A 13,634-nucleotide genomic window follows, 5' to 3' on the forward strand; every position below is an offset into this window, starting at 1 on the left:
TATATGTGTCATTCTTGAAATCCATAAGGTAGTTTACATTTTTTTCATTTCCTAATCATTTTTAAAAATTTATTTATTTAAATTCAAGTTAGTTAACATACAGTGTAGTATTGGTTTCAGAAGCAGAACCCAGTGATTCATCACTCACATATAACACCCAGTGCTCATCTCAACAAGTGCCCTCCTTAATGCCCATCACCCACTTAGCCCACCCCCCAGCCCACCTCCCTTCCAGCAACCCTCAGTTTGTTCTCTGTATTTAAGAGTCTCTTATGGTTTGCTTCCCTCTGTGTTTTTATCTTATTTTCCCTTCCTATCCCCTGTGTTCATCTGTTGTGTTTCTCAAATTCTGCATACGAGTGAAATCATATGATATTTGTCTTTCTTCTTAATCCATTCATCAGTCAGTGTACATTTGGGCTCTTTCCATAATTTGGCTATTGTTGATAGCTGTGCTATAAACATTGGGGTGAACATGCTCCTTTGAATCAGCATTTTTGTATCCTTTGGATAAATACCTAGTAAGTACAATTGCTGCATTGTAGGGTAGTTCTATTTTTAATTTTTTGAGGAACCTCTATGCTGTTCTCTAGATGGGCCTCACCAGTTGGCATTCCCACCAACAGTGCAGAGGGGTTCCCCTTCCCCCACATCCTCACCAACATCTGTTGTTTACTGTGTTGCTAATTTTAGCTATTCTGACTGGTGTGAGGTGGTATCTTATTGTGGTTTTGATTTGTATTTCCCTGATAATGAGTGATATTGAACATCTTTTCATGTGTCCGTTAGCCATCTGTATGTCTTTTTTGGGAAAGTGTCTGTTCATGTGTTTTGCCTATTTCTTCGCCAGATTATTTGATTTTTGAGTGTTGAGTTTGATAAATTCTTTATAGATTTTGGATACTAACCCTTTATCTGATGTGTCATTCGCAAATATCTTCTCCCAACCCATCAGTTGCCTTTTAGTTTTGTTGATTGTTTCCCTCTCTGTGCAGAAGCTTTTTATCTTGATGAGGTTGCAATAGTTCATTTGCTTTTGTTTCCCTTGCCTCTGGAGACATGTCTAGTAAGAAATTGCTGTGGCTGAGGTCAAAGAGGTTGTTGCCTGTTTTCTCCTCTGGGATTTTGATGGTTTCCTTTCTTACATTTAGGTCTTTCATCCATTTTGAGTTGATTTTTGTGTATGGTGTGAGAAAGTGGTCCAGTTTCACTCTTCTGCATGTGGCTGTCCAGTTTTCCCAGCACCATTTGCTGAAGAGAATTTTTTCCATTGGCTATTCTTTCCTGCTTTGTTGATGATTAGTTGGCCAGACTTTTATGCGTCCATTTCTGGGTTCTCTATTCTGTTCCATTTATCCATGTGTCTGTTTTTGTGTCAGTATCATACTGTCTTGGTGATTATAGCTTGAAGTCTGGAATTGTAATGCCTCCATAAATTAGTAAATTTGCTAAATTAAGATAGAAGTCTAAGTCATGTAACAAATATTAATTGGGTATTTACTTTGTGTCAAGCACTGTTACAGGAGCTTGTGATACATCAGTGAAGAAAACAAAGACTCCTCCCTTCTCTGGGTTTATATTTTAGTAATGCAAACCCATTTGAGACAAACTTACTTACTTTTAGACAAAAGATATTTTGCATCAAGTCTTCATAGAAATTAATTCATTGACTACCAAATAATAATTAAAAAAATAATAATGTGAGCCTGGGTGGCTCAGTCGGTTGAGCGTCCGACTTCGGCTCAGGTCACGATCTCGCGGTCCGTGAGTTCAAGCCCCGCGTCAGGCTCTGGGCTGATGGCTCAGAGCCTGGAGCCTGCTTCCGATTCTGTGTCTCCCTCTCTCTCTGCCCCTCTCCCGTTCATGCTCTGTCTCTCTCTGTCTCAAAAATAAATAAATGTTAAAAAAAATTAAAAAAAATAATACTGTGAACAGAGTTTATAAAAGTTGAATAAAAACTTGGAAAAATTTTTTTATCATGTATGATGATGTACATATCTTTATTCTAAGTCATGAAACTAATTTCAGTGAGCCATTAAAAATGGGGGCTGTTTTGTCAGCAATAACAATAATATTCCTTGATACTATTTACAATAACAGTTAATAGGAGCATGTAGCTATATTATTTCCAACCCTTACACCATCCTATAAGACTGTTGGTATTTTCTTAACTTTACAATGAGGGCACAAGGTGATGTGCCCAATGTAACACAGCTGGCAAATGATATTGTCAGTGTTGGTTTACAGATCTGACTGGCTTCCAACCCCATGCTTAGATAAATGTTTGAGAAATTGACTTTTAATCTGTAAAAGTGCTATGTATATCATACTTTTTTTGTTTTATAATAAAATTCATAAAGAAGTTTCACCCATATGTTGTGTTTTAAGAGACAGTGAAAGTCCTGCTTAGAGTGTGAGTTCTGGAGTCTGATTGTGGGATTCAAGTTCTGCTTTGTCACATATTAAATCATCTCAGTTTAATGATACAATGATAGCATTAGAGTTACAAGGATTAAATGAGATAATCCATGCAAAATATTTAATGCAGTGGCTGCCACATAGTTAACGCCGAATACATTTTAGCGAATTTACAATCATCTCCAAGTGTTCTCAGTAAGCCTAGAATGGAGCTAACAGGAAAGTGTTTGATTAACACTGCTTTAAGAGGCCCTTGCTAAAATGCAGACATTTTACCCGAGATGGATAATGCATCACTGGGGCTAGTTTACTAATTTACTAGGGTTCCATGGCGTCAGTTTCCTCATGTGTAAAGATAATAATAATGACCCCAAGAACTTCTTAGCCTGTGAGGATCAAATGAGAAAATGTAAGTGAAAGTGTTCAAAAGTCTGCGAGCACCATATACACATGTACAGTGTTGAGATCATCTTGACATGCGATTTTGCATCCCGTTGGATACATAGAATGAGAGGATTCACAGACTTGGCATCTTGAGACTATATTAGGAAGTAGGGTTTTGGACTCAGGCCACACCAGTTGGATGGCCATTATTGATTTCTTTGTCTTCTGTATCAAAGCTTCATGAAGAAAATAGTATTCAATTCAGTTCTCAGTGTTAGAAAAGACAGCTATGGGCAACTTCTCCTGGGACATCTGAGGAACTGGTATAGAGGTGAGGATAGAAAATCACATCTGCTCTTGCTAGAGGCAGAGAGACTCCAGTTAGGACCTTACTTACGGGTCAGACAGACTTTGATAACCTGGAACATAAAGTGGTTGCTCTCAGTGAGATACCTGGGGCAGCCTGAACCAAAGTGTTCACAGATTATAGCGGGGAGAAGATTGACAGAAGGCAATTGAACTGAATTATGGCTGAATTGACAGAAGGCAAGAAGGACCCTGGAAAGTATGTAGGAAGAGCCTAAAGAGAGATTTCAGCTTTTTTGTACCAAGTTTTATTTGGTGCCCAGTGTAAAGTGGAGTATTAAAAAAACTAACACCAGTAATTGATAAGGATGTGACTAGCACGTGCCCTCTGATTTTCTCCCATTCTGTAATAATGCAAGAAAATGTCTACAGATAAGCTGTATTACGTTTAGCTTTAACATGCCTAGTATTTTTTTTTTTTTTTTGAAACTCAGCCTGTCCTTTGCTGATTAGATAAATCTTTAGAGGCACTGTGGTGGTTTGATTGAATGCCATCGAATGCATAGTTTCTTAACAGTGATTAAAATTGTATTTTCCCCTGCAGTCCTACTCATTCTTCAGGGATGACTTCACAAAGAAATGAGGCTTTTCAGAATTTCTGTGGATATAGAAATATTTTAATTGATTGTCTAGTTGAGATTCTGTTTCCATAATTCATGTTTATAGGCAGCTACACATCAAAATAGAAGCCTTGGTTTACTCTTGTTTTTCCCAACATAGTAATTAATAATCCTCATTTTCTCTCTTAGAAAGTGTTCCAATACAGACAAGAGATGATTTGTAGCATATTTTGCATGAAACATTTTAAATTTAGTTTTGCAGGCCTCCAGCAAACCAATTGATATGGATTTAACGTCTCATAATAACCAACTTTCGTGACTCTTCTATTAATGCAATGTCATAAAAATAGCTAAATATGTGGTTATAAGCTGTATTAAAGTGAACTCTAAGGGACTGTCCAGGTTATCTAGTTACATTAAAATTTGTGCATAGATATTAAAATCAGTGGGCCTTTAGCTAGTATTTTTGGCCCTGCAGATTTTTCAAAAATGATGATGCTTTGAAATGAAATGTGACTATAAAGTTACTTAAAAGTAACATCAGTTTTTCCTGCTTAAAAAACAAAAAGTATATTAGATCAGGCCCAGGCTTGGTTCAGTGTGTAACATTTTCAACAGTATCAGAGATAATGAGGTAGGCCAGACAAACTTGAAATAATAATCTAATAATGTATTTAAATTTTGCAACCCCCCTTTTATTTATTCATTCACTTATTTGGCAAATGTATTTAGAGCACCTACTACATGCCAGATGCTAAACAAACGGGAAGCTTTGACATACGGTTGCCCTCCATGTAGAAGAAGACAAAATAAATAGAGACAAGTTAAAGTATAAATTTTTGGGAGCAATAGCAGCTATGAAAACAAGAAGTTGTAAATGGAGATTAAGAGCAATAGAACAGTGTGTGTTCAGTGGTAATCCAGATCATGTGACAGAGAAGGCGTCTCTGAGGAGGTCGTATTAAACAGACACCTAAATAAAGTAAGGGAGAGAGCAGAGGGAAGATTGGAGAGAATTTTGAAGAATGGGGAGCAAAAGAAAGAGCAAAGTGGGAATGAGCTTAAAAGGAGAACAGTGTGAGGTCAGTGTGACTGGGGTAGATTGAGCAGGAATAAGAGAGAAGGGGACAAGAGGAGTATGTGGGGGGTGGGGTTGGTGTAGGAGGAGGGGAATCAGGGGAGCGCGGGGGCCAGATCATAAAAGTCTTCCAGGACACAGCAAAGTTTAGGATTTTATTCTAAGAGAATGAAGCATTCTTGTAGATGAACTCCCACAATAACCCGAACGCTTTGTGGTAGCAAGCAGACATGTTCCTCTCTTGAAGATGCTGAGAGAGAGAGAGAGAGAGACAGAGCGGTCAAATATGTGGCTTGAGATTTCTTTCTCTAGTGGTGCAGAAGCTCGTCATCAGTGGTAGACAGTGTAAGTCTAAGTGGTGAGGAACCTAAAGTTCCCATCCGACAGCTGTCTTAGAGCTTCAAGATGTTACCGTGTTTGGTTCTGCTAAACCTTTGAGATTTTAGTTTCATTCTTTGTCTGAACGTGGAGCAGGATTAAGATGAACACTTTCAGTCCCTCTTGTTGCTCAAATGATGTTCGCTTTTGCTCTTCAATGTTATTCACTTTTATTTGGTACTTACGCTTTGTTCAATGTATTGTTATTACGCTAAAGTGATACTACCCCAGCATTACGCAGAGGCAAGATTCAGGAGCTTAAAGTAATGTTATCGTCTAATATCATTGGCAATCATTGGTAATGATAAAATGGCTGAGTTTAACTTTCTGACCAGGAAGTTTATGTTGATGAACTGTGTTTGTGTAAAGTGATGCTATCACACATATTTTTGTGTGTCTGTGTTTGTGTGAAATAGAGGACTATACGGAAGACATTGCTATGTTTGCAAATAGTTGGTCGGTGCAAATTCCAGATGACACGAAATGTGTACCCACACCCTCAGATTTTCCAAATCCATGCTCCAGTGGAATGCCAGCATTTGAGGTAAATGTGATGTGAAGAGCTTGGGCATGTTGGATATAATTCACACATATTGTATTTGTATATTGAATATTAAGCATTTTTTGGTACAGATGCTACATACTTAAACACAGTTAAATTGAGGGAATGTAAGTGCAACAGGAACAACTTGAAGACATTTCAGAAAGAGTAATGTAACAAGTTTCATGGGAGCAGTACTCATGGTGCAAATATGTAGTTAGAAAAATGTTGGTTAAAACTTATGAGCGTAGGGGCGCCTGGGTGGCACAGTCGGTTAAGCGTCGGACTTCAGCCAGGTCACGATCTCGCGGTCCGTGAGTTCGAGCCCCGCGTCGGGCTCTGGGCTGATGGCTCAGAGCCTGGAGCCTGTTTCCGATTCTGTGTCTCCCTCTCTCTCTGCCCCTCCCCCGTTCATGCTCTGTCTCTCTCTGTCCCAAAAATAAATAAACGTTGAAAAAAAAATTTAATAAAAAAAAAAAAACTTATGAGCGTAAATTGCCTTCTGTTTCCTGGTAATAGCAGAGACACCTGCAAGTAGATCAGTAGAAAAAACGTGAGTGCCCACGTATCCTTAAACATGTGCTGACAACTGCCATCTTTTTCTGCGCAGGCAATCTTCTTCAAGTGTCAGATATTGTTGCAGTTTCCTTTCTTGAGCTGCCATGAATATATTGATCCATATTTGTATATTGCCAGCTGTGTTAATGATCTTTGCAAGTAAGTGAAATAATTAGTATTTGTAATTAAAATTTCTTTATCCAGAAAGAAAAGCAAAAACCACTTCTGTAACTTAGACGTCTCAGCAGTTAACAAAACATCATGGAAATGTAAAACATAAACTGGCCTAACATCTATTAAAAGCTTGCTGGATAATACATGCAATCTAAATGGTTTATATAAGCAGCATAAAAAGAAGCATTTCTTAAAGGTCGTTTGTTCTATTGATCGCTTTTAGAGTTTAGAGATTCCAACAGAGTCTTTCAAAATAATGTTTTGAAATGCACAAAATCAAACACACAAAATTACAAAGCAAACTGTATTGAAATGGAGTTATCAAAATAGTAAAAGAAATGAATTTATGATATATGTTTTTCATGCATTTCAAGTCTAACTATAACTACCATTTACATGGTCTCAGTAAATATTTTGAGATATCTGCAACAATTATATTTAGAAATGAAAACATTAAAAAGTGAAGTATGAGATATATTGTTGACAAAGTCACAGATATTGCTATGGACATTGTGATGTGTTGTCTATATGAGTAATTGATGCCAAATTTCAGTTAGAGGTTAGTGACAGTACACATGTAATCTTGACCCCATCCAAGGTCACCCGACTCTTACATTTTCTCCCAGGTTAAGAATACCTAGACTAGATGGTTGTCTAGGGAACAAATTTGGTGAGACCCATCATAATATGTTCCTCAATGTAGAACCCACTCTAAATTATCTATTATTGTAGTCTTTTCTACTATTGTTTTTCAAAAATTTACCAAGAGTATTTGATTTTGAATGTTCATCTTGAATGTTGAAGAATATCTCAAGATATTTTAATAAATTTGTATTTTTTGAAGAATCTCAAGATGTGTAAATGATACACGGGAACTTGTTGTAAAAGACTAGACTAATTTTTGATTGAGTAAAACCACTTACACCTCATCTTGTAGCCTGTAGCTTGTTGAAGCTTAAGTTTAGCAAAGGTGAGAACAAAGAGGGAAAGTTGAAGTAGTATGAAATTATCTTATTTACAACTACTCTACTTTAAATAAATGGAGATTACTATAAAATAATGAATATAATGATATTTTTCAGATGTGAAACTTATTTGGGATGCCTGTTAATTTTGAGTAGAATACAGTTTTATCTTTATTTATATATATAGTCTCTAAATTTTAGGGATTTATGAACTACTGCAAGAGTTTTGAAAGAGTTCCCTCTCTGCCTAAATATTGGGGACCGACCTAACTTAATATTTGACCACATTCTGTTCCCTATTCGGTTTTATTTTTTATTTAAGTGCTATGTTGTTATATCTCTATTCTTTTTCTCAGTCTCTTTTTTGTGGATCTTATCGGTGGTCCATGGTTTTAACCTCGCTGTGTATATGGAATTAAAAATTGTGTTTATTCCACCATGATTCATTCTTTGGCTATTCTCCAGTAGTCTTTTCACTTGCCATTGGCATTATCATCTTTAGCATCCACTTCTCAGGTCGACTGAGATGAAATATTTTGGCAGATCTAGGAAAGTCATTTTCCCTTTACTAGGTAGGATATTGTTTGGTTGCTTCAGTTGCCAAAGTATCAGTGGCATAAATTAAATTGAAACATATTTTTCCCATATAAAGGTCAAGTTGGTAAGCGATTCTGGGGTCATACCATGTGTCCACACCATGAATTTTCCAGTGACACAGCGATGCTATTGTTATGTCATCCCACAAGGCCTAGGGTGTTGTCCTCAATTTCACTGCCAGAACTGGCTTACCACTCCCACGTCTATAGTTTAGCACTTAGGAAGGGAGAAGATGAAGTAGAGGGCTGTTGGCAGCTTTTTAAAGAAAGAGTTCTGGAAGTTTCATGTATACTTTTAACCCTTTGGTCAGAACTTAGAAACATAGCCATGTACAGATGGCCATGTACATAGCCATGTACAGATGCAAAGACAGATGGGAAATATTGTCCTTGGCTGGGCAGCCATATGCTTCGCAAAAACTTGAGGGTTCTAATAATGAAGAGAAGCAGGCTCTGGAGACAAAAAAAAAAACCAACAAAAAAACCCAAAAATACAATCTCTGTTATACTCACTTCATCTGAAATTTCATCATTGAGGATTTAACATTTTTGTCTTTTGAAATTTTGATATCTGTAGGCTTTAAGTTTTGAAATCCAACTGCTTTCTCCAGGGAAATAAAAATAGCAGGATAGAGAAATGCCTTTTACTGTTGAAATCAACTGATATCACCAGTGATATGTTTGAGGTGAAGAGGCCAAGTTTGGGGACAGAGCAGTCATGTAATACCAAAAGAAGGGCATTATAAATCAAGTAAGTGGGCCTTGAACAAATGGTAGTGAGAGGCTACCAGTTAGCCTTTTACTTGTCTCAATACTTCACTGAGGTCTAGACCTACCTACATCCTTTCTTTCCTGAAGGAGAGTCTCTTCATTTCTTACCGTAGGGGATGGCACCACAAAGATCCTATACAAGAAGAACATTGGGAATCTGCTGAACACAAATTCATTTCCTGCTTACGTTATGATAGTATATTGAATTCAATTCAACAAACTTTGCTTAGCATCAATTCTGAGCTGAGCATTGTGCCACATCTTGGAGAAACAGAAACCATTTAGACATGGACCCTGTCCTAGGAACTCACATTCTAGTGGGGCAGAAACAGGCCTCCAGCAATGACACATGCTCTGAATGTGAAGCGCAGTAGATGTGGAGAGGTTTGCTGAGTTTATCAGGGAGTGCCTTCCACAGTTCCACAAAGGAGATGCCATCTGAACTTATGCCCTCCTCTTTCTGCTTTTTAGAATGCTAAACCTAGAAGCAAGGGAATGCTTTTAACTTTGTCATGCCAAAGTCAATTGATTTGAAAACAATTATTATTTAATGCTCATTTTCCTTATGAAAGTTAACACCCAAAATGGAGCAAATAAGCTCATTTTCCCCTCAGCACACTGGAATAATAATTTCTTTCTTGCCCAATTGTGAATTTTCGTGTGATGCCATATATAATGGGTACGGCATGGATCCTAGAGTTAACACAGATACTTAATCAATGGTAGCTATTTTAATAATAGTTGCGTTGGGTTGGGAAACCAATATTCAGTTACTTTCTTAATTTTCAAAGCATCTATTAATTGTAGGAAACAATGCACATATTTTAATGTAAATCAGAAACTTATTATCTTTACAGGAATTCAACAATTTTAGCTTACCCTGTTTTTCAGAGAATTTTCTTGTTTGGCAGTTTAGAATATTTTCTGAGCTTTTGAAGTTTATATGCTCAGTCTCCTTTTCCTTCTAAAGCTCAATTAATTGGACTAGATAAGCTGCATGACTCCAATTACAGTAGCACAGGATAAGTGCAATTTGAGACAGGTGGCTTCTACAATAGAGATACTGAAAATGCTAAGGTTCACAAAATACAACATTCTTAAGGTCATTATCTTGTAAGATGTGTAACTATTTAATCTTAAGCTTGACTTGGATTGAAAAACAAGTCCACTACCTTATTATAAACCTTGCTTATTTTATAGGTGCTGTGTTAATCTGTTTGGGGAATTGGCAGACTTCTGATATTTGTCTGGGGAGCTTCCAGGGTTATTATAAGAAAACAGTGAGAGATTATTTACTCTTGGCAATATTATAAAAGTAACTAGCCTTAGTAATTCAAACTTGAAAGAATTGAAAATCTTTTATATCTTAAGTGCTATTTATTCAATCTTTCAAAAGTGCTGCAGTTTTATTAGTATTGGTTTTATTGCAGCATGTGGACTATGAAGAGCATGGTATCTTAGAAATAATTTGCATATTTGATGCTTTTGTTGTGATAGAATTTTATCTATGGTAATAGGATTTATAATGTAAATTTATAAATTTATGTTTATTAATAAATATTTAATATTTATTTCCCAAAAGGGCTGGGATGTTTTGTGTGGGAGCAAAGCAATACATACAAAAAGATTCTGGGCAGAATGTCATAATTAAAATAGAAAATTTGGGGGGCACCTGGGTGGCTCATTCGGTTAAGCGTCCAACTTCGGTTCAGGTCATGATGTGGTTTGTGGGTTCAAGCCTCGCAAAAGGCTCTGTGCTGACAGTTCAGGGCCTGGAGCCTGCTTTGGATTCTGTGTCTCTCTCTTTGCCTCTCCCCTGCTCACACTGTCTCTGTCTCTTTCTCTCAAAAATAAATAAAAACGTAAAAAAATTGTTTTAATAGAAATTTTTTCCAGTACAGGTACTCTTTTGAACCAAAAGCAAAGTGGCCAAATTATTGAAATAGTTTGATGAAGACAATTTACTCAGGCCCTGTGAGCTGTGATCTCATGCTTATATGTTTTCTGCCCAATCGTACATGGTATGTGCATGCTGACATCAGTTCATACTAGAATATTCACCACGCACGCAACATTTCTAGAGATCGGGAGCTCAAAGCTGTGGTTTCTGCCAATATTTCCTGTGTGACTGTGGATGGCTCTGTCTTTTCATTTTCCAGAACTGATGATGATGAAACCTATTGTCGTGCAGCCACCGAGTACGCGAGAGCCTGTTCCCACGCTGGCTACCCGATTCAAGACTGGAGAGATGACTTTCCAGCATGTAGTATGTTTTCTTATTTTCTAAACCCTGTGTATTTGTGTTAATTTCCAGTTTATCCTAGCACTCAAAACTGCCCCTAGGACTCAAAACTACTGATTTGCAAGGATTTGTCATTGACCCAATAACAGTGGTAAACTTGCATACTTTTCCAAACACTATTTTTTTTTGAAAGAGAGGTGAGTAAATTTGACTTATAGCTCCCCTGTTTGCCCATTTTAGCTGATAAATGTGATGACAGTTTCGTCCATCGGGATTGTATCAGTTGTTGCCCACCAACCTGCACATTTGAGAAACAGTGTCTTGGGAGCAATCTCCATTGTCTTGATGGATGTTACTGCGCAGATGGTAAGCACTTCATGAGAGAAATGGTGTCTGTATTCATGGAAACTAGTATCCAGTGATTGAAGAATCATATCATAATGTCCTCTCTCAGGACATAGGGCTGTGGCAATTTTCTACCCTGGTAGGATTTGATCCTTGAAGTGATTAGGAAGAATGGCAGCTTTTCTACTATGTAAATTTCCCAGGAAATTTGGAATCTGGAGTCCTGAAGTTCACCATGGCAAATCTTTTGTTCTCTTGGATATTTAAGGATATTTAATGCTGTGCATATTTTCATGTTTTGAAGGTGAAAGCAAGTTAAAAAAAGCCTTCATATGTTGGCAGCATAGGATTTTAGTCCTGACGTAGTTTTAATATGTGAAATTAGAAGTAACATAGCAAGTGATACAGATGAGATTTAAAATTAGGAATGAGGAAGGGAAGGAAAAATAAGATAAAAACAGAGAGGGAGGCAAACCCTAAGAGACTGTTAAAAACAGAAAAAACTGAGGGTTGCTGGAGGGGTGTTTGTTGGTTGTATGGGCTAAATGGGTGATGAGCATTAAGGAGGGTGCTCATTGGGATGAACACTGGGTGTTATATGCAAATGATGAGTCACTAAATTCTACTCCTGAAACCATTATTACACTATATGTTAACTAACTTGGATTTAAATTTAAAAAAATTTTAAAAATTAAAATACAGAAAATAAGCAAATTTGGAATGACTGCTATACTGATAGGTCTTTACAAAGAACACTGAGGATTTACTCAAACCCCTCATTTTTACAGATTAAAAAAAATAGAATCCCAGAAATGTTAAGTGTTTTTCCTCACCTGATATGAGTGAGGACTACTTGGAATCAGATTTGTTAACCTCAGTCTGTTGGTCTGTCAGTGCTATTCAAAGTAGAATCTTTACATCAGTGCCAGGCCTGAACCATTTGTTACCAGTCAATGATGCAATAAGGAATTTGAACCAGAATAAAAATCCATGTGCCAAAATATAAGTCAATGCTTCCTTATCTAGGAATTCTTACTCCAAAAAAAGGTCAGCTGAATGAAACACGTGCTTGGTAACACGGTTGATTTACGTTACGGCTCAACAAGCTTTACTGAGAGAGGTAGCAAATGCTGTTCCAATTCACTGGCCCTTTGAGTAGCACTACCTTGATATTTATTACCTGTGTGACAATAGTGTAAATCTCTCACTTTGAGATGAACAGAAATTAAACCAAGAATATATGTTCTCTCTCTCCTTCTCTCTCTTCTTCCCTCAAAAGCAAGGAAATACTGTCTAGTTGCCTTTATTCAGTGTAGTGAAACGAGTTTTTGATGGCAAGTCATGAGATAAGAAAATTTAAAATTACTGAAATGGATCCCTATTTTAAATTTAATTTAATTTAATTTTTTTCTGAAATAGACCCTTATAAGGTAGCTACTGATTGAGATAGAACCAGGTTGTCAGTAACCTCTTTAAAAGTAAAAAGAATTATATTTTCAGCACCTAGTGTGAGCGGGTGTTCGATAAAAGTTGGTTGAGTTATTATAGTCAAACAACACATTCTTTGTTATTTCTTTTGAGAATTTGATACATATTTTTCTTAAATAGGCCTCATAATGGAAAATGGGACTTGCATCTCCTTGGAAAATTGCCCGTGTAGTTTTCATGGATTAGCTTACTCAGTTGGTTCAAAAATTGAACAGGAATGTACTGAATGGTATGTTATTAATATACAACCAATTATTTCTGGGTACCTGATTAGTTGACAACTTCACCATGACATATGTCTAAAGGAATGTACTTATTACTTATTTTCTTCCAAAAATTCCAAGACACAGTTTGCATCTTATTTAAAGGCTGGATGGGAGTAGGGCAGGGGGCTATACATAGCATAGTTTCATATTTTAAATATGAAAGCAAGTTCAGAAAAAAAAGCTAGAAAAATATAGAAAATTTATAATTTCTTTTATGATGTAATTCTCACTTCCCTTGATAATTTCATAAAATCAGAAACCTATGTAATGAATCTGTTGCATTTTCTTGTTATTTGTAACCAGTAATCTGCATATATTTTTACCATTAGAACATAATGGTAATCCTGGCCTTCTCTACTGAGTACTTTAAAAAGTGACTCTCCAGATTGCCAATACATGGCCATCATTAGAGACATTTAGAATTTCTTATTACATTAGCAGCTAAAACTATTTTAGGTAAGCATGAAGTCCCTCCAGGGAAGTCTTATAAAGAACAGGTGTAAA

General features: G+C 36.7%; 1 protein-coding gene across 1 annotated transcript in view; it reads left to right on the forward strand.

The window, feature by feature from the left end:
* The window catches only part of OTOGL (otogelin like), a 140,699-nt gene that overhangs the window by 19,321 nt on the left and 107,744 nt on the right, over positions 1 to 13,634 (forward strand). Inside the window, exons 9-13 of the mRNA XM_019835272.3 lie at positions 5,601 to 5,728; positions 6,336 to 6,442; positions 10,949 to 11,055; positions 11,272 to 11,397; positions 12,985 to 13,093. Of these exons, the coding sequence (XP_019690831.2) occupies positions 5,601 to 5,728; positions 6,336 to 6,442; positions 10,949 to 11,055; positions 11,272 to 11,397; positions 12,985 to 13,093 (577 nt within the window). The remainder of the gene's footprint in view (positions 1 to 5,600; positions 5,729 to 6,335; positions 6,443 to 10,948; positions 11,056 to 11,271; positions 11,398 to 12,984; positions 13,094 to 13,634) is intronic.

Source organism: Felis catus, chromosome B4 (genome assembly GCF_018350175.1).
Source record: "Felis catus isolate Fca126 chromosome B4, F.catus_Fca126_mat1.0, whole genome shotgun sequence".
NCBI classification, from domain to species: Eukaryota; Metazoa; Chordata; class Mammalia; order Carnivora; family Felidae; genus Felis; species Felis catus.